The following is a 22469-nucleotide window of genomic DNA, read 5'->3' as shown; positions in this document are numbered from 1 at the left end:
AAACTGGATGAAAACATGAGAGAAAAGGAATTAGAAGATCAACTGAAAAAGCTGAGATTAGGTTGACAGAATGGGAGGAAATTCATGTGGAGTAGAAACTCCAGTACAGACTAGATAAACCGAATGGCCTGTTTGTGTAATGTATACTCTGTGTAATTCTTTGTAAACTTATTTTACAGGCTAATAGAAGAGGAGGATTTGCAGACAGGAATATCAAATCAAACCTCACGTCTGACAGAGTTAACTGGTTCATTGGAACCTGAAGATTTGTACATCTGAAGGGATTTAATCTACCGTCTCAGCTGGAAAGGTGAGAGGCTGTTCACCTGCTCCTCCTGTGTGAAGGGATTGATACAGCTGGTAAACATGCTGACACGACAGCGAGCTCATAACAGTGAGAGGCTATTCACTTGCTCTGCGTGTGGGAAGAAATTCATGTGTTCATCCAACCTGCTGGCACACCAACTTGATCACTTTGATGAGAAGCCTCTTCAATGCTCTCACTCTGGGAAAAGCATTAAAATCTCTGAGGAACTGGTCCAACACCAGCGAGTTCACACTGATGAGAGACCGTTCAGCTGCTCCCACTGTGGGAAGAGGTTCAGGCTGTCCTCCCGCCTCGCGGAGCACCAGCTCCTTCACACACACGAGAGGCCGTTCAGCTGTTCTCACTGTGGGCAGTCATTCAGCGAGTCAGTGCATCTCACTGAGCACCAGCAAGTTCACACCAAGGACAGGCCGTTCAGCTGCTCCCAGTGTGGGAAGGCATTCACTCAGTTTTCAAGCTACACTAAGCACCAACTGGTTCACTCAGATGAGAGACCTTTTAAATGCTCCGAATGTGAGAAAACCTTTAAAAGAAGTATTGATCTGCTGAGACACCAGTGCATTCACACTGGGGAGAGGCCGTTCCCCTGCTTTATGTGTGGAAAGAGATTCACTCATTCTTTCCACCTTCTGACACACAAGCGTGGTCACACTGGGGAGAGACCATTCATCTGCTCCGTGTGTGGAAAGAGTTTCATTCGGTCATCCAGCCTTCTGATACACCAACGGGTTCACACCGGAGAGAGACCGTTCACCTGCTCCATATGTGGCAAGGGATTTACTCGTTCAAACCAACTTCTGATACATAAGCGAGTTCATACTGGAGAGAGACCGTTCACCTGCTCCATGTGTGGGAAGAGATTCACTCAGTCAGCCAACTTGTGGACACATCAGCGGGTTCACACTGGGGAGAGGCCGTTCATCTGCTCCGTGTGTGGCAAGAGTTTCTCTCGTTTGTCCTACTTTGAGATACATGAGCGAGTTCACACCGGTGTGAAGCCGTTCACCTGCTCCACGTGTGGGAAGAGATTCGCTCATTCATCCCATCTGGTGAGACACCAGCGCAGTCACACTGGAGAGAGGCCATTCACCTGCTCTGTGTGTGGGAAGGGATTTACTTGTTCATCTTATCTGGTGAGACACCAGCACATTCACACTAGGGAAACGCTCTTCACCTGCTCCTTGTGTGGAAAAGGATTCACTGATTCAACCCAACAGCTGAGACACCACCGCATTCATATGGGGTTGAGGCCATTCTTCTGTTCAGTGTGTAAGAAGGGATTCACTAAGTCATCTAACCTGCTGAGACACCAACGTGTTCACACTGGGGAGAGGCCATTCACCTGCTCCGTGTGTGAGAAGAGATTTACTCGGTCATCTGATCTACTGAAACATAAGCGAGTTCACATGTTACCAGAAAAGTTGGATTCAGTTGTTAATGCTGAGGATCATGTCCAGAACTGAACCTTTTCTCCTTTCTAACTCTAGATTATTTCAGTTCTCATACCTTCAGTTACTCTCAGCTCCCTGTACCTCCCAGAGTGTCATAAGTTTTTACGATTTACATCAATGACTTAGATGAGGGGGTGAATACATGGTAGCTAAATTCGCAGAGGACATAAAGATAGATAGGAAAGTATGTTGTGAAGAGGACATGAGGAGGTTGCAGATGGATTTAGGTAGGTTGAGTGAGTGGACAACGATCTGGCAAACGGAATTTAATGTGGGAAAATGTGAAGCTCGCTTTGGTAGGGAGAACGAAAAAGCAGAGTATTACTTAAATGGAGAACGGCTGCATAATTCTGAGGTGCAGAGGGATCTAGGTATTCTAGTACATGAGTCACAAAAAGTTAGTATGCAGGTACAGCAAGTAATTAATAAGGCTAATGGAATGCTATCCTCTATTATGAGAGGGATTGAACAGAAACGTAAGGGTTTCACGCTTCAGTTATACAGGGCATTAGTGAGATTGCACCTCGAATACTGTATACAGTTTTAGTCTACTTATTTAAGAAAGGATACAAATGCATTGGAGACAGTTCAAAGGAGGTTTACTAGATTGATACCTGGAATGAGTGGGTTGTCATATGAGGAAATGTTGGACAGACTGGGCTTGTTTCCACTGGAGTTTAGAAGAGTGAGGAGTGATTTGATTGAAGTTTACAAGATCCTGAACGGCCCTGACAAGCTGGACGTCGACAGGATGTTTCCTCTTGTGGGTGAGTCCAGAACTAGGGGGCACTGTTTTAAAATCAGGGTCGCCCTTTTAGGACAGAAATGAGAATTTTTTCTCTCTCAGAGCGTTGTGCAACTTTGGAACTCTGCCTCAGAAGGCGGTGGAGGCGGGATCACTGAATATTTTTAAGGCAGAGGTAAATAGATTCTTGTTAGGTAAGGGAATCAAAGGTTATCAGGATTGAAACACAAGAAGATCAGCCATGATCTTATTGAATGGTGGAACAGGCTCAAGGGGCCGAATGGTCTACTCCTGTTCCTATTTCTTATGTTATTATGTCTCTCCTAGCCTTAGCATCCAGGGAAGGATAACACACCCAGGATCATTATTGGTGAAATTTTATTGAACATTTCTGAAAAAAGAGACATCCTGTTGAAGTTTTTCATCCTGCACTCATCAGGACGGATTTGTAAGAATACCAATTGTAAATGGAACAATGATTTATACTACATGAGAAGAGGGGCTGATTGGTTGGCAAGAGGACTCTGATTGGTAGAGGTGTTACCATAGAAAATGCACCAGGCAGTAATTAACTGCCAAGCTTTTGTTTAAATTCAAACCAGGCAGGTCAACTCTGATTGGTCATGGGAAATGAACCAGGGAATGACTGTCCCTAGGCTTTTGTTTTGTTGAAAAAGCGCAGCATGTGGACATGCTTTTTCCGTTTGCAAAGGACAGGACCCTGTGTTTGAATACATGAGTTTCTAGCATGTGTAAGTGAGCTATACTGTGAGCATGACTGATAATTTTAAAAATTGTTTGTCAGCGTCATTGTTAGCACAATCAGATTTGTTTAGCAAGTGCTGTCCAACTGCAGAGTCACTTATCATGTTGGACACTTTGTTCTGAGATTTGCAAGCCTGGGCCGGTTTATTATGGTCAGCACTTTGTCTGTTGTGAACAGCCGAAGGGGCGCGCTGTTTGACAAGAATGATACCAGAAATGTGTGTGTTTATATATGAGGAAAGGATTGACAGGCTGGGTCTCTTCTTTCTTGGATAAAGGAGACTGAGAGGTGACCTAATCGAGGCCTTTAAAATGATGAAAGGTTTTGACAGAGAGGATACAGAGACAATGCTTCCTCTTGTGGGGAAGAGAGACCATCAATATAAGATAGTCACCAAGAAATCCAACAGGGAATTCAGAAGAAACTTCTTCACCCAGAGAGTGGTGAGAATGTGGAATGCGCTACCACAGGGAGTGGGTGAAGTGAATAGTATAGATGTATTTAAGGGGAAACGAGATAAGCACAAGAGGGAGAAGGGAGTAGAGGGTCACAGTGTTGGATTTAGATGAGGAAAGATGGGAGGAGGCTCGAGTGGATCATAAACACCATCATAGACTGGTTAGGCTGAATGGCCTGTTTCTGTGCCTTATATCCTCTGTAATCCCATGTAATTGAGCTCTGAATCCACTGTATTATTTCTGTTTTTGTCTGGAAGCAGCATGGCATTAATCTGAAGACTGAACTCAGACTCTCCCAGGCCATTGTCCTTACCACCATGCTGTATGGAGCAGAATCCTGGGTCTGCTAACGGAGCCACATCAAAACTCTGGAATGCTTCTGCCAAAGACACCTGAGGTCAATCATGAGAATTCGATGGCAGGACAAAATCACAAAACAATGAGGTCTCCATCATGCTGGGCTCAACAGCACGGAGACGACCTTCCCAAAAATTCCACTTGGATGGCCGGGCCATGTCCCCCTCATGGATGATGACAGAATTCCCAAGCAGATCGTCAATGGGGAACTGTCTCAGGGTAAACAACATCAAGGTGGTCAGTACAAATGGTACAAGGACACCCTAAAAAAGAGCCTTACAAACTTGTGCATTGCAGACCACCTCTCCAAGGAAAACATTGCAGCCGATCGGCCCATGTGGAGGCAAACACTGAAATTTGGTTCAACATGTTTCAAGGATCATCTACGGCAGACTCACAACATCTGATATGCCCAGAGGTGGAGCAACTGCAGAAGATCCCCCAGGCATCAACAACGACACCATGTACTGCCAGTTCTGTGGATGTCCATGTCAATCCCATATTGGACTCTTCAGTCATGAGATGAGCCACAGAAAACAATGCAATCATTGACAGCTTGGACATACTCGAACAACGAGGAGTCTACCCTAACATTACCCGTGTTCCCCGGATCGGGGAACTATACTCTGTATGATTGCAGTGCTGTTAATAAAGTCAGGAAAAGACAATCTATTGTTGTGAGTTTGATTATCTGGTGTCTGAAACCACAAGATTCCATATTTAGAGTCAACAAGATGGACAAGGAAACACATCACGACCCAATATTCCAGCTCAATATTCCCAGGAGAAAGTCTGTTATCTAATACCTCGGGTGGACAGAACAGAGAAAGATCCCAACTGTAAGAAACCCTTGAATCATTTGTAAATATCTTTCAAATGTTGACAGGTTCCAACTGTCAGTTTCCATTACATTGAAGTTAATGGAAGGTGAGAGAGCGGTTATTCTAGAACTATAAAGAATACTAGTTAGACCACAGCTAGAGTACTGAGTACAGTTCAGGTCACCACATTACAGGATGTGATTGCACTGGAGAGGGTACAGAAGAGATTTATCTAGATGTTGCCCAGCTTGGGGAATTTTAACTGTGAGGAAAGATCGTATAGACTGGGACTGTTTTCTGTGGAACAGATGAGGCTGAGGGGAGATTTAATTGAGATGTCTAAAATTATGAGGGGCGCAGATAGAGCAGACAGCACCTATTTCATTAACAGAGAGATCAATAACCATGGGGCAAAGATTTAAACTAATTGATGGAGGATTAGAGGGGAGCTGAGTAATGTTTTCACCCAGAGGGTGGATGGGGATCTGGAACTCTCTGCCTGAAAGGGTGGTAGAGGCAGAAACTCTCATCACATTTAAGAAACACTCCAATATACAGCTGGAAGTGGTGTAACCTCCAGGGCTACAAGAACTGGAAAGTGGGATTAGTCTGGATAACTAATTTTCGGCCAGCACATACATGATGGGCTCAATGGCCTCCTCTGTGCTGTAAATTTCTGTGATGACAAGTGGTCCTTGTGTTTTTATCCGAGACAGGCCTCAGCCCAGTCATTTGCTCCAAGTGTTGATGTGATGCTTGAAGCTAAGAGGTGTCAGGTGTCGGGAGCAGCAAGAGCAGTAAATAAATGGAAATGTCAGTAAATACTGATATAGTTTATCTGTATCTAGTTCCATTTTAATAACTTCTGCTCAATGTGACTCTCCTCCAGTGCCAGGATATCAGATCAGAGCCACCATGGAAAATGAGTTTGACACTCCTGAGTCTCTGTAACTTCCTCCAGCTCCACAACCCTCTGTGTAAATACAAGGTGTTGTTGTTGGATTACACCCTAAGATGGACAATGTCAACCCGATTCCCCTCATCCACAAACACAACAACTTCTCCACAAAACACAAACAGGTTTGCAAAGTTGTGACCTTTTCCGGAAGCTGTGTTCAGGATCTCTCATGGCTCCTTCTCTTCCCCAGTGATCAGAAACAGCATCTCTTAGGATCCCTTCAAGCATCTTCCCTGTCATCGATAGCACACTGATGGGCCTATCATTCCCTGGCTCTGATTTGTCTCCAATTCGGAAAGTGGGAACTAAATGAGCTGCCTTCCAATCTCAGGGAACAATCCCCGACTCTATTGAGCTGTTGAAGATTCGGCCAAGGGGCTCAAAGAGCAGCCGTCCCATCTCTATAAGCTGCCTTGGGTGAGTATCATCTGGACCTGGAGCACCATCTAGTTTGAGATTTCCTATTTTATCCAGGATGACATTCACTTTCTACTTTAATATTGATGATGTTACTGTCAACAGCACATCCCACAGCTGGAATCTGAACATCATACACCGGAGTGCAGACTGATGTGAAATAGTCATTTAAAAGCTGTCATAGCCTGGCAATCTGCTTCAATCTGTCCTGAACTGACTGTCAGTGACTCAAAACTATCTTTAACCATCTTCTCACTCCTGATGGAGCTGGAAAAGTTGTCACTATTATTCCTATAATTGTTCACCACCTTCTTTTCCAAAGATCGCTTCACTTCTCTAACAATTCTCCCTCAATTGTGGGTGAAATTTGTCCCTATTCTCCTGGACACTGAATCCATCTTGTTCTAAAGTGTTTTCAGTGTCAGACAGTTCAAGGAGTCAAGAATCATTCACCCCTAGACCTACACTGACAGGTAAAATCCCAAACAGCTCCTCAGTCAGGATTCCTCTGGTTTGTCACCATATATTAGTCAGGATACTGAAATCCAGCTTTCTTACAGTCCACTCCTGGAGACCCCACTCCCTGAGCCCACAACCTTCAGCAGGGTCAGTGGTGGAACTCCACAGCGGGAGTGATCCCAGAGTAACTGTCGGGATCACACTGCCATGGGTGTTCCGAGTTGGGTGTTTTTAGTTCTCCTGATGTCTCTCCCACACACATTAATAAAACAGGGAATTACTGGAAACACATTGCAGCTCCTTCTTTATCTGGAGATCAAGTGTCTGTCTCTTTTTTATTCATTCAGAGGATGTGGGCTTCATTGGCTGGGCCAGCATTTATTGCCCATCCCTAGTTTCCCTTTGAGAAGGTTGTGGTGAGCTGCTTTCTTGAACCACTGCAGTCCATGTGGTGTAGGTACACCCACAGTGCTGTTAGGGAGGGAATTCTAGGATTTTGACCCAGCGACAGTGAAGGAACGGCGATATTGTTCCGAATCAGGATGGTGAGTGACTTGGAGGGGAACTTCCAGGTGGTGGTGTTCCCATCTATCTGCTGCCCTTGTCCTTCTAGGTGGTAGTGGTCATGGGTTTGGAAGGTGCTGTCAAAGGAGCCTTGGTGAATTCCTACAGTGCATCTTGTAGATGCTACACACTGCTGCTACTGTGTATCAGTAGTGGAGGGAGTGATTGTTTGTGGATGTGGTCCCAATCAAGTGGGCCACTTTGTCCTGGATGGTGTCAAGCTTCTTGAATGTTGAGAGAGCTGCACTCATCCAGGCAAGTGGGGAGTATTCCATCACACCCCTGACTTGTGCCTTGTAGATGGTGGACAGGCTTTGGGGAGTTTGGAGGTGAGTTACTCGTCACAGGATTCCTAATCTCTGAGCTGCTCTTGTAGCCACAGTATTTATATGGCTGGTCCACTTCAGTTTCTGGTCAATGGTAACCCCCAGGATGTTGAGAGTGGGGGATTCAGTAATGGTAATGCCATTGAATGTCAAGGGGCAATGGTTAGATTCTCCCTTGTTGGAGATGGTCACTGCCTGGCACTTGGGTGACGTGAATGTTACTTGCCACTTTTCAGCCCAAGCCTGGATATTGTCCAGGTCTTGCTGCATTTGGACATGGACTGCTTCAGTATTTGAGGAGTTGCGAATGGTGCTGAACATTGTGCAATCATTGGTGAACATCTCCACTTCTGACCTTAAGATGGAAGGAAGTTCTGAAGCAGCTGAAGATGGTTGGGCCTAGGACACTACCTTGAGGAACTCCTGCAGTGTTGTCCTCAAACTGAGATGACTGACCTCCAACAACCTCAACCATCTTCCTTTGTGCTAGGTATGACTTCGACCAGTGGAGAGTTTTCCCCCTGATTCTCATTGACTCCAGTTTTGCTTGGGCTCCTTGATGCCACACTCTGTCAAATGCGGCCTTGATGTCAAGAGCAGTCACTCTCATCTCACCTCGAGAGTTCAGTTCTTTTGAACATGTTTGAACCAAAGCCGTAATGAGGTCAGGAGCTGAGTGGCCCTGGCGGAACCCAAACTGGGCGTCAATGAGCAAGTTCTTGCTCAGTGAGTGCTGCTTGATAGTATTGTTGATGACCCCTTCCATTCATTTATTTATGTTTGAGAGCGGACTGATGGGGCAGTAATTGGCCGAGTTGGACTTGTCCTGCTTTTTGTGTACAGGACATAAGTGGGTACAGGCATAATTATCCCAGCAGTTAACCAGCTCCTATGAACTCTTCCATCTGTTATTTTAATGCACAATTTCACAAAATTACCTAAAATGGTTAACCCACACACGGACTTTGCTGTCAGTTGAAGAGAGATGAGAAAGACCAAAGTGCCGCTTGTCCTCAGTGTGACCCTGAAGGACTGTGTCCAGGCCGACGTTCTGTTCTTGCCGTATGATCCTCCCCCAGATTGTCCTTTCTGAGTTCCAGCCAGCTGATGTTAAACACTCAGGTGGGAAAGAGAAACATCTACAACAACGTGTTTCAAACAACATTGATTTATTTGACAAAAATAGCTGGAAAAACTCAGCAGGTCTGACAGCATCTGTGGAGAGGAGCACAGTTAACATTTTGATTTTGTATGACTCTTTATCAGAACTGTTCTGATGAGTCATACGGACTCGAAATGTTAACTGTATTCCTCTCTGATGTTGTCAGACCTGCTGTTTTTGTTTTTGTTTCAGATTTCCAGCATCTGCAGTATTTTGCTTTGATTTATTTGACATTTATCCAGAGCATTAAGCTTCAGCCCAGTTAGAGGGATTACTAACATCAGTAGAAGCAAACCCCAAGTGTCAGAATGAACATGGCATTTATTGCGAAAGGAATAGAGTATAGAAATAGGGAAATGTTGTTGCAACTGTACAAGGCATTGGTGAGACCGCACCTGGAGTACTGTGCACAGTTTTGGTCCCCTTACTTGAGGAAGGATGTCGTTGCTTGGGAGGTGGTTCAGAGAAGGCTCAGCAGATTGATTCCAGAGATGCGGGGCTTGTCTTATGAGGAGAGATTGAGCAGTTTAGGCCTATACTCACTAGAGTTTAGAAGGATGAGAGGATATCTAACTGAGGTATATAAGATGCTAAAGGGGATAGACAGAGTAGACGTGGAGCGAATGTTTCCCCTTGCGGGGCATTGTAGAATGAGAGGCCATAGTTTTAGGCTAAGGGGTGGTAGATTAAAATCAGAGATTAGGAGAAATTATTTTTCTCAAAGGGTCGTGAATCTATGGAATTCACTACCTCAGAGTTCAGTGGATGCCGGGGCGCTGATTAAATTTGAGGAGACAGACAGATTTTTAATTAGTAATGGGTTGAAAGGTTATGAGGAGAGGGCGGGAAATTGGAGTTGAAGCTGAAAGGAGATCAGCCATAATTGTATTGAATGGCGGAGCAAGTTCGAGGGGCTGAATTGCCTATTCCTGCTCCTAGTTCTTATGTTTTGTTAACATGATTCAGTCCTGGATGTGATTAACAGCAGCAATAAGAGCAGAATACAACCTCTGCTGTCACCTGTGAACTCACTGGTTTCTCAGCAGGTTGGATGACCGAGTGAATCTCTTCACACAAACGGAGCAGGTGAATGGTCTCTCCACAGCGTGAGTGCAATGGTGGACACTGAGTTCATATGATCACCTGAACCCAGTCCCGCAGTGAGAGAACCTGATCAGTCTCTTGTCAGTGTGAACATGTTGATGACATGTCAGCTCCACAGATCTTTCATAACATATTCAGCAATCCAGACTTTTAAAAGATCTTCCGTCAGTGTGAACTAGCTGGTACGTCAAGAGGTTGAATGAACTGGGAATCCCTCCCCACACACGGAGCAGGTGAATGACCTCTCCTCGGTGTGAACTCACCGGTGTTGCTGCAGGACAGACAATCACCTGAACTTCTGCCCACACTGAGAGCAGGTGAATGGAGTGGATCCGGAGTGAATGCACCGGTGCATCATCAGTGAATATAGGGTTTTTAAAGCTCTTGTCACAGTCTAAATATTTAAACCCTCTCTCTCCAGTGTGAACTCACTGGTGTGTGTGAAGGCTGCATGGAAAAAGATGGGAGTTCAGGGCTCAGACAAGGAGGAACTTTAGACACAATTTGGCCCAGTGGGCTAGTGGAAAGGAGGGGAACAGCAGAGGCAGCTGATTGGATTGTCTCAATTTTAGTGACAAAGAAGCTCCATGAGATCCTCATGCTTGTTGTTGGAGGTGAGGATAAAGGAGACAGGGGAGAGGGAGAGCACTTCAAAAGGAACTAACTTGCATTAGAAATACTATAAAGATTCACCACACTGTGTGTTTACACAAAACTGATTTTTTTTTTACATTTATCAACTATATTAACACCTATAGCTGGGATGGAGTTTATTAACATCAGCAGAAACAGACCCCAATTCCAGTTCCAAATGTGATTAACAGAAAAATCCAATCACTGTAGTGACTTGTGAACTCGCTGGTGTTTCAGCCGGCCGGATGAGGTAGTGAACATCTTCCCACACTCAGAGCAGGTGAATGGCCTTTCCCCAGTGTGAATTCGCTGGTATGTCAGGAGGTTGGACGATTGAGTGAAACCCTTCCCACACTGGGGACAAGTGAATGGTCGCTCCCCCGTGTGAATTCGCTGGTGTACAGTGAGTTGAGATGAGTTCCTGAACCCAGTCCCGCAGTGAGAGCACCTGAATGGCCTCTCGTCAGTGTGAATACGTTGATGGGACATCAGGTCCACGGAACTTTTATAGCACTTCCCACAGTCTGTGCATTTAAAAGGTCTCTCATCAGTGTGAACTCGTTGGTGTGTCTGCAGGGTGGATGAATAAGTGAATCCCTTCCTACACAGGGAGCAGATGAATGGCCTCTTCCCAGTGTGAACTCGTTGGTGTAACGCTAGGTTGGATGACTGATTGAATCCCTTCCCACACTTGGAGCAGGTGAATGGTCTCTCCACAGTGTGAACTCGCTGGTGTCTCACCAGGTGGGATGAGGTAGTGAATCCCTTCCCACACTCGGAGCAGATGAATGGCTTCTCCCGGGTGTGACTGCGCCGATGAGTTTCCAGCTTCGATGGGTAATCGAATCCCTTCCCACAGTCCCCACATTTCAGTGGTTTCTGCCCATTGAGACTGCATTTATGTTCTGACAAGTCAGATGATTGGCTGAAGTCCCATCCACACACACAACATGTGTATAGTTTATCCCCACCATGAATGGTGCTTTTTCCTTCCATATTCAAAATCCAATGATGATATTCACATTACAATAAATTGGGTCACTCTGTCAGATTTTGATGTGATGTTTGGTTTGAGTTGCCTGACTGCAAATCCTGCCCTTCTAATACCCTGTGAAATTGAAAACAGAAAAAAAGGAGTGAGAGAGACCCCACACAAACAGAAAGGCAGGTTGTGAAATTGAGCTGAATGAATCTGGTAATTTGTGGGGCAGGCACCAGGAAAAAGTGACCATGAAAACTGCTGGATTGTCATAAAAACCCAACTGGTTCACTAATGTCCTTCAGGGAAGGCAACCTGCCACGCAGTCTGGGCATGCACAAGATCCAGCATCTATGTGCAGAGACAGTGGGAGAGGGAGACAGAGACAGAGGGAGAGAGAGACAGAAGGAGAGAGACAGACAGACAGGTAGAGACGGAGGGAGAGAGAAAGAGGGAGGGAGAGACAAAGGGAGAGAGATGGAGGGAGGAAGAGAGACGCAGAGAGAGATAGAGACAGAGAGAGCGAGAAACAGAGAGGGAGGGCAGAGGGAGAAGGAGAGGGATTTTATATATCTACAATTCAACCAGAACTATGACAGCATCTCCCAAACGTTCAACCTCCACTTCCTGGAAGAACCAGGAGAGCAAGTGTATGTGAAAACTATCAATTCCAGATTCCCCTTATTAATTCCAATAACTGTATGCTGAAGAAGAATGAGTCTGAAGTGAGCCTGTACCTTAAAACAGGTTTATTTCCAAGACAGCAGAGTCAAGTAACAGAGTCTCCCAGACACCCAAAGTAAACTACTTTATATACAGTTGCAAAGATTCCCTAATCGTTCCCCTTCTGGGGATAGCTGTGCTTACCAACCTAAAGCTTGTATTCCATTGCAGCACAATTTCAACATTAACATTTTGGAGCAGATGGAATCTCTGCTGAAATTCTGAAACGCTGCAGAGTTACATTCCTGGCACAGCTGCACAATGTCATATCCCTCACCTGGGAAGAGGGATGCATGACAGGGGATCTCTGGGACACTGTGACTGTGTTCAAAAGTGGAGATAAGTCCCATTGCGATAATTACAGTGGAGTCTCCCTGCTGTCTGCTACAGTGAAGATCATTGCAAAGATCCTCCTCAATTGCGTCCTCCCAATGGCTGAAGAGCTCCTTCCAGAATCGCAGTGCAGTTTTCCCCCATCGAAAGGCTTCACCTTCACTGCAGGGGAAACCCAAGAAATTGCAAGGAACTGCACCAACTGCTGTACTTAGACTCTTGCGACCTCACAAAAGCCTTTTACACTGTCAAACATGAAGTTTTAAGCAGCATCCGCCTCAAATTTAGCTGCGCTCAGAAATTTGCCACCAACCTCCGCCTACTCCACAATGTCATGAAAGCTGTGATCCTCATCAATGGAACCACCACAGACCCTATCACAGTGAAGACTGGGATCAGACAAGGCTGTGTCATTGCACGAAACTTTCCTCCAATTTCCTCTCTGCATCTCACTTTGAGAAAATTACCCACAGGCTTGAAGATAATTTACAGAACAAACGGGAAACCTACACCACCCTCAAAACAAAACCAGAATTAGTCCAACCTCAGACACTGAGCTCCAGTATGTAGGTGCCTGATTTCTACATTAAATCCATCCATCTCCCTTGATTCCATAACCCTTAATACTCTTGCCTCACAAACGTCCAGCAATCTCAGTTTTTAAATTTTCAATTGAGCAAATCTCAACAGAATTCCAGATTTCCACTATATTTTCTGTCAAGTGATTTCTGACATTGTTCCTGAGCATCTGAGTTTCAGTTACACAAATAAATATCACTGATTTGTACATTTAAATGGTAACATTTATTTTACTCTTAACTAGATATGCAACAAAATTGCAAAGAAACACAATAATTTCAGTAAAATACAGTGAGTGCTGGAAATCTGAAATAAAAACAGAAAGTTCTGGAAATCCTCAGCAGGTTTGGCAGCTTCTGTGAAGAGAGAGAAACAGATTTAACATTTCCAATCCAATATGATTCTTCTTCAGAACTGAGTATTTCCAGCATTCTGATTTCATTTTAAACACATAATTGATGTAAACTTTATTGTCCTTACAGGGATCTGGATGTAAATCTGATTTCAGACCTTCCTCTGAACAGTTTTCAAACTGACTCCAGCTCATTGTCCTTCACTAAAGACCCGGATGGAAAACCCTCAGCACAAGATGGCGGCGGCCGGTTGCCCGGGTAACCCGGCCATGACACTTTATGGGGTATGTGGAACATTCCTTGTTCCAGTCCTATTCCGGCCCCTCCCACAACTCTTTCTCCGGTACATCGATGATTCCTTCGGTGCTGCTTCAGGCTCTCGTCTGGACCTGGAAAATTTATTAATTTTGCTTCCAATTTCCATCCCTCCATCATTTTCACATGGTCCATCTCTGACATTTCCCTTCCCTTCCTTGACCTCTCTGTCTCAATTTCTGGTGATAGACTGTCCACCAATATCCATTACAAGCCTACCGACTCCCACAGTTACCTCGACTACAGCTCCTCACACCTCGCTTCCTGTAAGGACTCCATCCCATTCTCTCAGTTCCTTCGCCTCCGTTGCATCTGTTATGATGATGCTACCTTCAAAAACAGTTCCTCTGACATGTCCTCCTTCTTCCTTAACCGAGGTTTTCCACCCACGGTAGTTGACAGGGCCCTCAACCTTGTCCGGCCCATCTCCCACGCATCTGCCCTTACACCTTCCTCTCCCTCCCAGAACCATGATAGGGTCCCCCTTGTCCTCACTTATCACCCCACCAGCCTCCGCATTCAAAGGATCATCCTCTGCCATTTCTGCCAACTCCAGCATGATGCCACCACCAAACACATCTTCCCTTCAGCCCCCCCCCCCCCCACCCACACCCCGCGCCCCCACCCCCAACCCCCTGCCGGTGGCATTTCACAGGGATCGTTTTCTCCGGAAAACCCGGTCCACTCCTCCATCACCCCCTACACTTCAACCCCCTCCCATGGCAGCTTCCCATACAACTGCAGAAGGTGCAACATCTGCCCCTTTACTTTCCCTCTCCTCACCATCCAAGGGCTCAAACACTCCTTTCAAGTGAAGCAGCATTTCACTTGCTCTTCCCTCAATTTAGTCTAATGCATTCATTGCTCCCAATGCGGTTTCCTCTATATTGGAGAGACCAAACGTAGACTGGGTGACCGCCTCGCAGAACCCCTTCAGTCTGTCCGCAAGCATGACCTAGACCTCCCTGTCGCTTGCCATTTCAACACTCCACCCTGCTCTCATGCCCACATGTCCGTCCTTGGCCTGCTGCATTGTTCCAGTGAAGATCAACGCAAACTGGAGGAACAACACCTCATCTTCCGACTAGGCACTTTACAGCCTTCCGGACTGAATATTAAGTTCAACAATTTTAGATCATGAACTCTCCCCTCTATCTCCACCCCCTTTCCGATCCCTCTTTTTTCCAATAATTTATATAGATTTTTCTTTTCCCACCTATTTCCATTATTTTTAAATGTATTTCCATCCATTGTTTTATCTCTACCTTTTAGCCTATTTTGATTCCTTCACCCCACCCCACCCCTACTCGGGCTATCTGTACCTTGCTCATTCCGCTTTCTACCCTTAATGTCACCTATTATCACATTCCTTAGATAATATCATCACCTTCAATACCTCTTTGTCCTTTTGTCTATGACATCTTTTGGCTATCTCCACCTATCACTGGCCCTCTATCCAGCTCTAACTGTCCCATCCCCTTTTAAACCAGCTTATATTTCACCTCTTTTCTATTTTTTCTTCGTTCTGTTGAAGAGTCATACGGACTCGAAACGTTAACTATGTTCCTCTCCGCAGATGCTGCCAGGTATTTTTATTTTTGATTGTGAGCACAGGGTAGGAATGGAAACTGTGGCTGGACTGGGAACTGGATCAACTTCTGTGGTAGGCCCCAGGCCCCGTGTTTACCCCGCGGTGACAGGCCCGGGAGGAGGGAGTGATAAAGCCAGCGGCTGGACAGGGAGGATTTGGAAACACTTTGTGGATCCGCAAACCCTGAGGAATAATTGTCAGCTCCTGGTTTGCAGCTGCGGGGCTTCTCCCTCCCGGGAACAGGCCCAGGTTAACGGCCGCCATCCTGGGTCAGCGAGTGGAGGACGGTTCACATCAGAGGATGGGGGAGGGGGGGGACAGTAAATAAGAGGTTGCACTTTGGGCTCAAATCAATGAGGAATCTGATCTGTGGGAAGGAAGGAAACCCTGGGAGGTGGGCGGGGAGGATTCAGAAACACCCGCTGGAGGCCCCAAATCCCCAACAAGAACCTGCAGGTCCCGCGTTTGCAGCTCTGGGACTTTATGCTTTACGTGCGGCCATGTTGGTGAAACAACAGAGAGTGGGCGGGGCTTCAGGGTCCCAGTGAGCAGGAAAGAAAATGATTGACTTTATTCATCTGCAGAGAGTGGAATTTAGCCAGATTGCAGGGAGGGAAAAAACTGGGAGTTGAGAAAAGAAATGTTGGAGATGGTGTGATGGGTTCAGATTCTAGTCCATGGAGGTGGGACTGTGTATGGGACGTGGATTTACAGTTTTGGGGAACAAGAGGAAAATATATTCCATCAAGGGGAAGCAATGATGTCGTGGTAAGGTCACTGGATTAGTAATCCAAAGGCCCAGGGTAATGCTCTGGGGACAAAGGTTCAAATCCCCTCACATCAGCTGGTGGAATTTAAATTCAATTAATAAATCTGGAATTATAAGCTCGTCTCAGTAATGGTGACCATAAAACTGTCATTGAGCATTGTATTAACCCATTTGGTTCAGTAATGACCTTTCAGAAATCTGCCTGGTCTGATTTACATGTGATTGACTCTTAAATGCCCATCAAAATAGCCTAGTAAGCTACTCAGTTCAAGGGTAATCAGGGATGGGTAGCAAATGCTGGCCTTCCCAGCGATGCCAACATCACTAGAAAGGATATTTAAAAAAAACTGGAATTGTCTACTCTGAATTTCTACACCCTGCTTACACTTACAATGATTAATTTTGTAAACTCTTTTTGCAGGTGTTAGAAGCGAAGGATTTGTAGATGGAAAATCTAAACAAGCATCTTGATTTTGATTATTCTGGACCTGAATATCATGAACCTTTGAATGAGCAAGGAGAAATGTTTGCCACTCCTGTCTGTGGAAAAGATGTCAAACATCCGTGTGACGGAAAAGCACCGAGACACATACACCCGAGTGAGAGTGTTCCAGTGAACTGACTGTGGAAAGAGCTTTAACCAATTACACAGCCTGAAAGAAATTCACACCATTCACAGCGGGGAGAAACCATACACGTGTTCTGTGTGTCGGTGAGGCTTCAACTTATTGTCCAACCTGGAGAGACACAAGGACAGCCACACCATGGCGAAACCATGGAAATATGCAGACTGTGGGAAAAGGTTCACTTCATCATCTTGGCTGGAAATCCATCAACACAGTCACACTGGGGAGAGACTGTTCCTCTGTTCCGTGTGTGGGAAGGGATTTACAAAGACAACCTACCTGATGTTACAGCAGAGAATTCACACTGAGGAGAGGCCCTTCAGCTGCAATTACTGCGGAAAGAGTTTCGGGTAGTCATCCACCCTCACTGCGCACTAGCGCACTCACACTGGAGAGAGACCTTTCACCTGCTCCTCATGTGGGAAAGCATTCACAAGGTCCTCCAGCCTGCTGAGACACAGGCAAATTCATCAGTGACTGCAGGGGTTGGATTCTGTTGTTATTGCTGCTGTTAATCACATCCAAGATTGATAGTATTGTGGAATATTGTGTGCAGTTTTGGTATCCTTACCTAAAAAAGGATATACTTGCCATAGAGGGAGTGCAACGAAGGTTCACCAGACTGATTCCTGGGATTGCAGGATTGTTGTATGAGGAGAGATTGAGCTGACTAATCTTGTATTCACTGGCATTTAAAAGAATGAGAGGGGATCTTCTTGAAACATGTAAAATTCTGACAGGGTTGAACAGACTGGATGCAGGGATGATGTTTTCTCTGGCTGGGATGGGGAGAGGGGGGTGGTGTCTTGAACAAGGGGTCTGTCTCAGGATACTGGGTAAAACATTTAGGAATGAGATGAAGAGAAACTTCTTCACTCAAAGGGTGGTGAACCTGTGGAATTCTCTGCCACAGAAGACTGTGGAGGCCGAGTTAAAGAATATATTTAAGAAGGAAATAGATCGATTTCTGGACTCTAAAGGTATCAAGGGGAATGCCGAGAGATTGGGAGGATGGTGTTGAGATAGAGGATCAGCCATGATCATACTGAATGGCAGAGCAGGTTCAAGGGCCGAATGACCCACTCCTGCTTCTATTTTCTATGTTTCTGTATCAGGTTTGTTCCTGCTTATGGTAACAACCCCTATAATTGGCTGGAGTTTAATATTCTGGAGATGTCACTGATTTTTGTGGCTGCAGTGTCCCTTTTTAAAAGCCCCATCTGTGATCTTTCCCCTCTCAACTGGAACTCGTTTACAATAAAATAATGAACTTTCACTTCAATCCTAAATTGGTCTTTGGTACAAAATCTACAATTCAGTGTCTGAAAGGTTTCACTGATTAACATCTCCAATTAGAAAATGCTGTTTAATCCTTGCTGATAATTCTTACTGACTTTCACATTCTTCACAGTGACACCTCTGTTATGAAATTAAGCTATCAAAGAAGAATCAAAACAGTAAAATATTTTACAAGGCACATCAATAAAAGCTTCATCAATCAACATTGACATTGATGAAGTTTGGAAGTCGCTGAGTTCAATCATTTCTGACACAGCAGCAGCAACATTTGGTAAAGGTGGAACCCACAACAAAGACTGGTTTGAGACCAACTCAGCAGAGATGACAACTGTTATTTAAGTAAATAAGCAAAGCCTACCTGATGCACAACATAGAGCTAACAGCTAGAACCCTCTGTAACTTGAATGTCGCCTAGACAGTCGTGTAAAAGACAGGGAAATACTGTTCAATGTCAAGAAGCTATTAGTCTCTATAATATTTTGGAAAATATTTTTCTTTTAAATAGAGGTTTAGTCTGTGGGTATGTCTTAATTGGATAAAAGCTAGTCTGGGTGCTTTGAAATGTACTAGTTTTGTTATGCAAGAGAGAGAGAGCATGCATTTGCATTTTTTGAATAGATCATTAAACAAGTGGGTGAAAATTACACTTTTCTAGCAGCTACCAAGCAATATGTTCATATTACTCATAAAATTGGTATTATGAAAGGGGTGTCATTGTTAAAAGGTGCAGTTCAAAGAGGTTGTTGATACAATGAGAATTAACATTCAATGGGGCTGGTAGGTATAACTTCAGTAGTTTTTGGGTGTGCAGATAGAGGCAATGTAAGGTCAAAAGGCAGCTTCAAGCCTCCAACTGGCTCCACAGTGAAAAGAACCTCATTTTGAATTCATAAGGTGAAAATGCTTTGCCTGGTGTTTGGTTAAGTCTATGGGTTGCCGCTGCCTTAATGGAGATTAGTTTGGGAATTTGTTAAAAGCTATAACAGTAGTAATTTGTAGTCATGTGTATATGTTTTAATCCGTGTAAATTAATAAATGTTTCAATTAGTTTAATGTAAAACCTCGAGAACTGATGGTCTGATTCCTGAATTTAAGGTCGCACTTCAAACATAACACTTAAAATAATAGGTTATGACAGTTGTTTAAAGTTCCCCTCTGGGATTTTTAAATAACTCTGCTTTACCAACTGCATTGGTCATAACATCAAATAAACACTGGATCGACCTGTGTCAAGAAACTCAACCAGCCTGTAACATAGGAAATCTATGTGCTATGTAGTGATTGGATGAACAGAGCACTTGTCCGACCATCACCAAAGTTGCCTCCCACTGAAATCATATGGTGAAGTGCTCACCTACAGAAGAAATCACATGTCCTGCTGAGTTGAATATTACTTTGATCTGTACACCAATGAGATGGACATCTCCTAGTTTCTGTTTGACTCTCAAGTAACTTCCTGTCATGGTTAGATGTACAAGGAAACCTCATCACTTGAGCTTGAAAAGGCCATTGATTGTTCAGCAAACAGAAAGTCACCTGGCCTAATGGAATTCCAGCTGAACTGCTCAAGCACGGAAAGTCCCATCTACTGTTAGCACCCACTTCTCTGTCGGGAGGTAGGAACCATTCCATGTGCATGACAAAAAAATCATCACAATAACCAAAAACAAAAGGTGACAGAAGGGATTGTGACTACAGGGCCATCTCACTCCTTAGCGTCACTAGGAAGACCTTCACTAGGGTCATGCTTTAAAGACTTTATCTTTTTGCAGACCGAGTCTATGGAGAAGCACAGTAATGTTTCTTGCTGGTAGTTCTACAGTAGACATGATCTTCTCCATACACCAGCTACAAGAGCAGTTGGAAGAAGAAGGAAGGAAGAGCAATAGTGATAGGGGATTCATTAGTTAAGGGAACAGAGAGGTGTTTCTGCGGCTGCAGACATGACTCCAGGATGGTATGTTACCTTCCTGGTGCCTGGGTCAAGGATGTCACCGAGTGGGTGCAGGACATTCTTCTGGGGGGGGGGTGGGTGAACAGCCAGAGGTCGTGGTCCACGTTGGTATCAATGACTTAAGTTGGAAGAGAGATGTTGTCCTGTAGACAGAATTTAGGGAGCTAGGTAGAAAATTAGCAAGCAGGACCTCAAATGTAGTATTCTTCATATTACTTCCAGTGCCATGTGCAAGTGAATATAGAAATAGGAGGTTAAGGCAGATTAATGTGTGGCTGGAAAGATGTTGCAGGAGGGAGGGCTTTAGATTCCTGGGACTGGTTCTGAGGGAAGATGGCACCTGTACAAGCCGGAAGTGTTGCAGCTGAACAGAGCCGGGACTGAGCTCCTTGAGATGTGTTTGCTTGTCCTGTTGTTGGTGGGGGGGGGCGGGGGGTGTGGTGGTGGCAGGAGCTTCAAACTAATTCAGCAGGGGTGTGGGAATCAGGACAGAATATAAGAGAGTGATACCAAGGTGCACAAAATACTGGGAGAGACAGATAACACTAGAATAGCAAAAAGGGAGTGAGGGAGAAAGTAACGCACTCAAAATCAGGGTTACACTATATGTATGTGAATGCATGGAGTATAGTAGATAAGATTGCTGAGTATCGGCGCAGATTGCCATGTTATGTTGTGGCGATGACAGAGAGCTGGCTCAGGGAAGGGCAGAACTGGATGTTAAAAATTCCTGGGAACAATGTGTTCAGGAAAGATAGGGCAGGAAGAAAAGCAGGAAGGGTGGCTGTACTGATTAAGGAAAGCATTGCAGTGCTGGAGAAAGAGGATGTCCCAGAGGGTTCAAAGACAGAATCAATTTGGCTACAGCTAAGGAACAAAAAGGGTGCAATTACATTGCTCAGTGTAGTCTATCAACCACCAACTAGTGGGAAGGATGTAGAGGACCAAATCTGCAGGGAAACAGCAGAGAAGTGCAAACATTATAGAGTAGTTATAATGGCAGACTTTATTTTCCTGAATATAGACTGAGATAGTGGTAGTGTAAAGGGTAGAGAGGGGCAAGAGTTCCTAGGGTGTGTTCAGGCAAATTTTCTACAGCATGTGTCCAGCCGAACAAGTAAGGAAGCACTCTTTCTTGGAAATGATGTGAGCCAAGTTAATCAGGTGTCAGTGGGGAAGTATTCAGGAGACAATGATCATTCTATCATAAGGTTTAGGATGATGGTAGAAAAGGACAATGTGCAATCCAGAGTAAGAATAATTAACTGGGGGAGGGCCGACTTCATTACAGCAATAACAGAACTGGGCTGAATAGACTGGAACCAAAGGTTGGTGGGAAGAGGTAGCTGAACCATAGGCTACCTTCAAAGAAGAAATGGTTCGAGGTATATTCCCTCAAAAAGGAAGGGTAGGGCAAATAAATCCAGAGCTCCCTGGATGAAAAATGAGATAGAAGTTTAGATAAAGGAGAAAAAGTGTGCCGATGACAGGTGTCAGATTGATAATACAATTGTGAACCAATCAGACAACAGAAGGTTCAGAAGGGAGGTAAAAATGCAAATAAGAGAAGAAAAGAGGGGTCATGCGAAATAAACTGGAGCCAACATAAAGAGGAATGCCAAAGTCTTCTATAGCTACATAAAAGGATAGTAAATGGAGCAGTAGGGTCGATTAGGGGCCAAAAGGGTGGATTACACATAGATGCAGGGTGAGGTGTTAAATGAATATTTGGCATCTGACTTTATCAGGGAAACAAATGCTACACAGGCCATGGTGACAGACGGGGAACCTCTGTCATTGGAAGGGCACAAAATTGATAAGGGGGAAGTGTTGGTTGAACTGTTGGTACTTAAAGTTGACAAGGCACAGGGACTGGATGAGATACATCCAAGGATAATGAAAGAAGTGAGAGTGGAAATTGCAAGGGCACTGGCCATAATCATTCTATCTTCCTTTGACTCAGGAGAGGTGGCAGAGGACTGGAGAATTGCAAACATTATGCCCTTGCTCAAAAAGGTAAGGATAAGCCCAACATTTACAGACCAGTCAGTTTGACTTCGTTGGTGGTTTACCTTCCAGAGAAAATTATTTGGGATAGAATTAGTCGTCACATGGAAGAATGTGGGTTGATTAGGAAGAGCCAGTAAGTATTTCTAAAGGGGAAATCATGTTTGACAAGCTTGCTGGAGTTCTTTGAAGTGGTAACAGAGAAGGTTGATGAGGGTAATGCTCTTGATGTGTTTATGGACTTTCAAAAGGCATTCAATACAGTGCTGCACAACAGACTTGTGAGAAAGGTTATAGTTCATGGAATAAAAAGGACAATAGAATTGGCTGAGTAATAGGAAACAGAGAGTTATGGTCAATGGATATTTTTCTGGCTGGAGGAAGGTTTCTAG

General features: G+C 44.7%; 1 protein-coding gene across 1 annotated transcript; it reads left to right on the top strand.

The window, feature by feature from the left end:
* The first annotated feature begins 366 nt into the window (after positions 1–366).
* Positions 367–16636, top strand: LOC121270298 (zinc finger protein OZF-like). The gene is made up of 4 exons (XM_041175607.1): positions 367–1597; positions 12642–12791; positions 13688–13800; positions 16613–16636. The coding sequence occupies exons 1-4, from the start codon at positions 367–369 to the stop codon at positions 16634–16636; spliced, it is 1518 nt and encodes a 505-aa protein (XP_041031541.1).
* The last annotated feature ends 5833 nt before the right edge of the window (positions 16637–22469 follow it).

This window comes from Carcharodon carcharias, chromosome 27 (assembly GCF_017639515.1).
Source record: "Carcharodon carcharias isolate sCarCar2 chromosome 27, sCarCar2.pri, whole genome shotgun sequence".
Classification (NCBI taxonomy): Eukaryota; Metazoa; Chordata; class Chondrichthyes; order Lamniformes; family Lamnidae; genus Carcharodon; species Carcharodon carcharias.
This window is presented reverse-complemented; position numbering and strand designations above follow the sequence as displayed.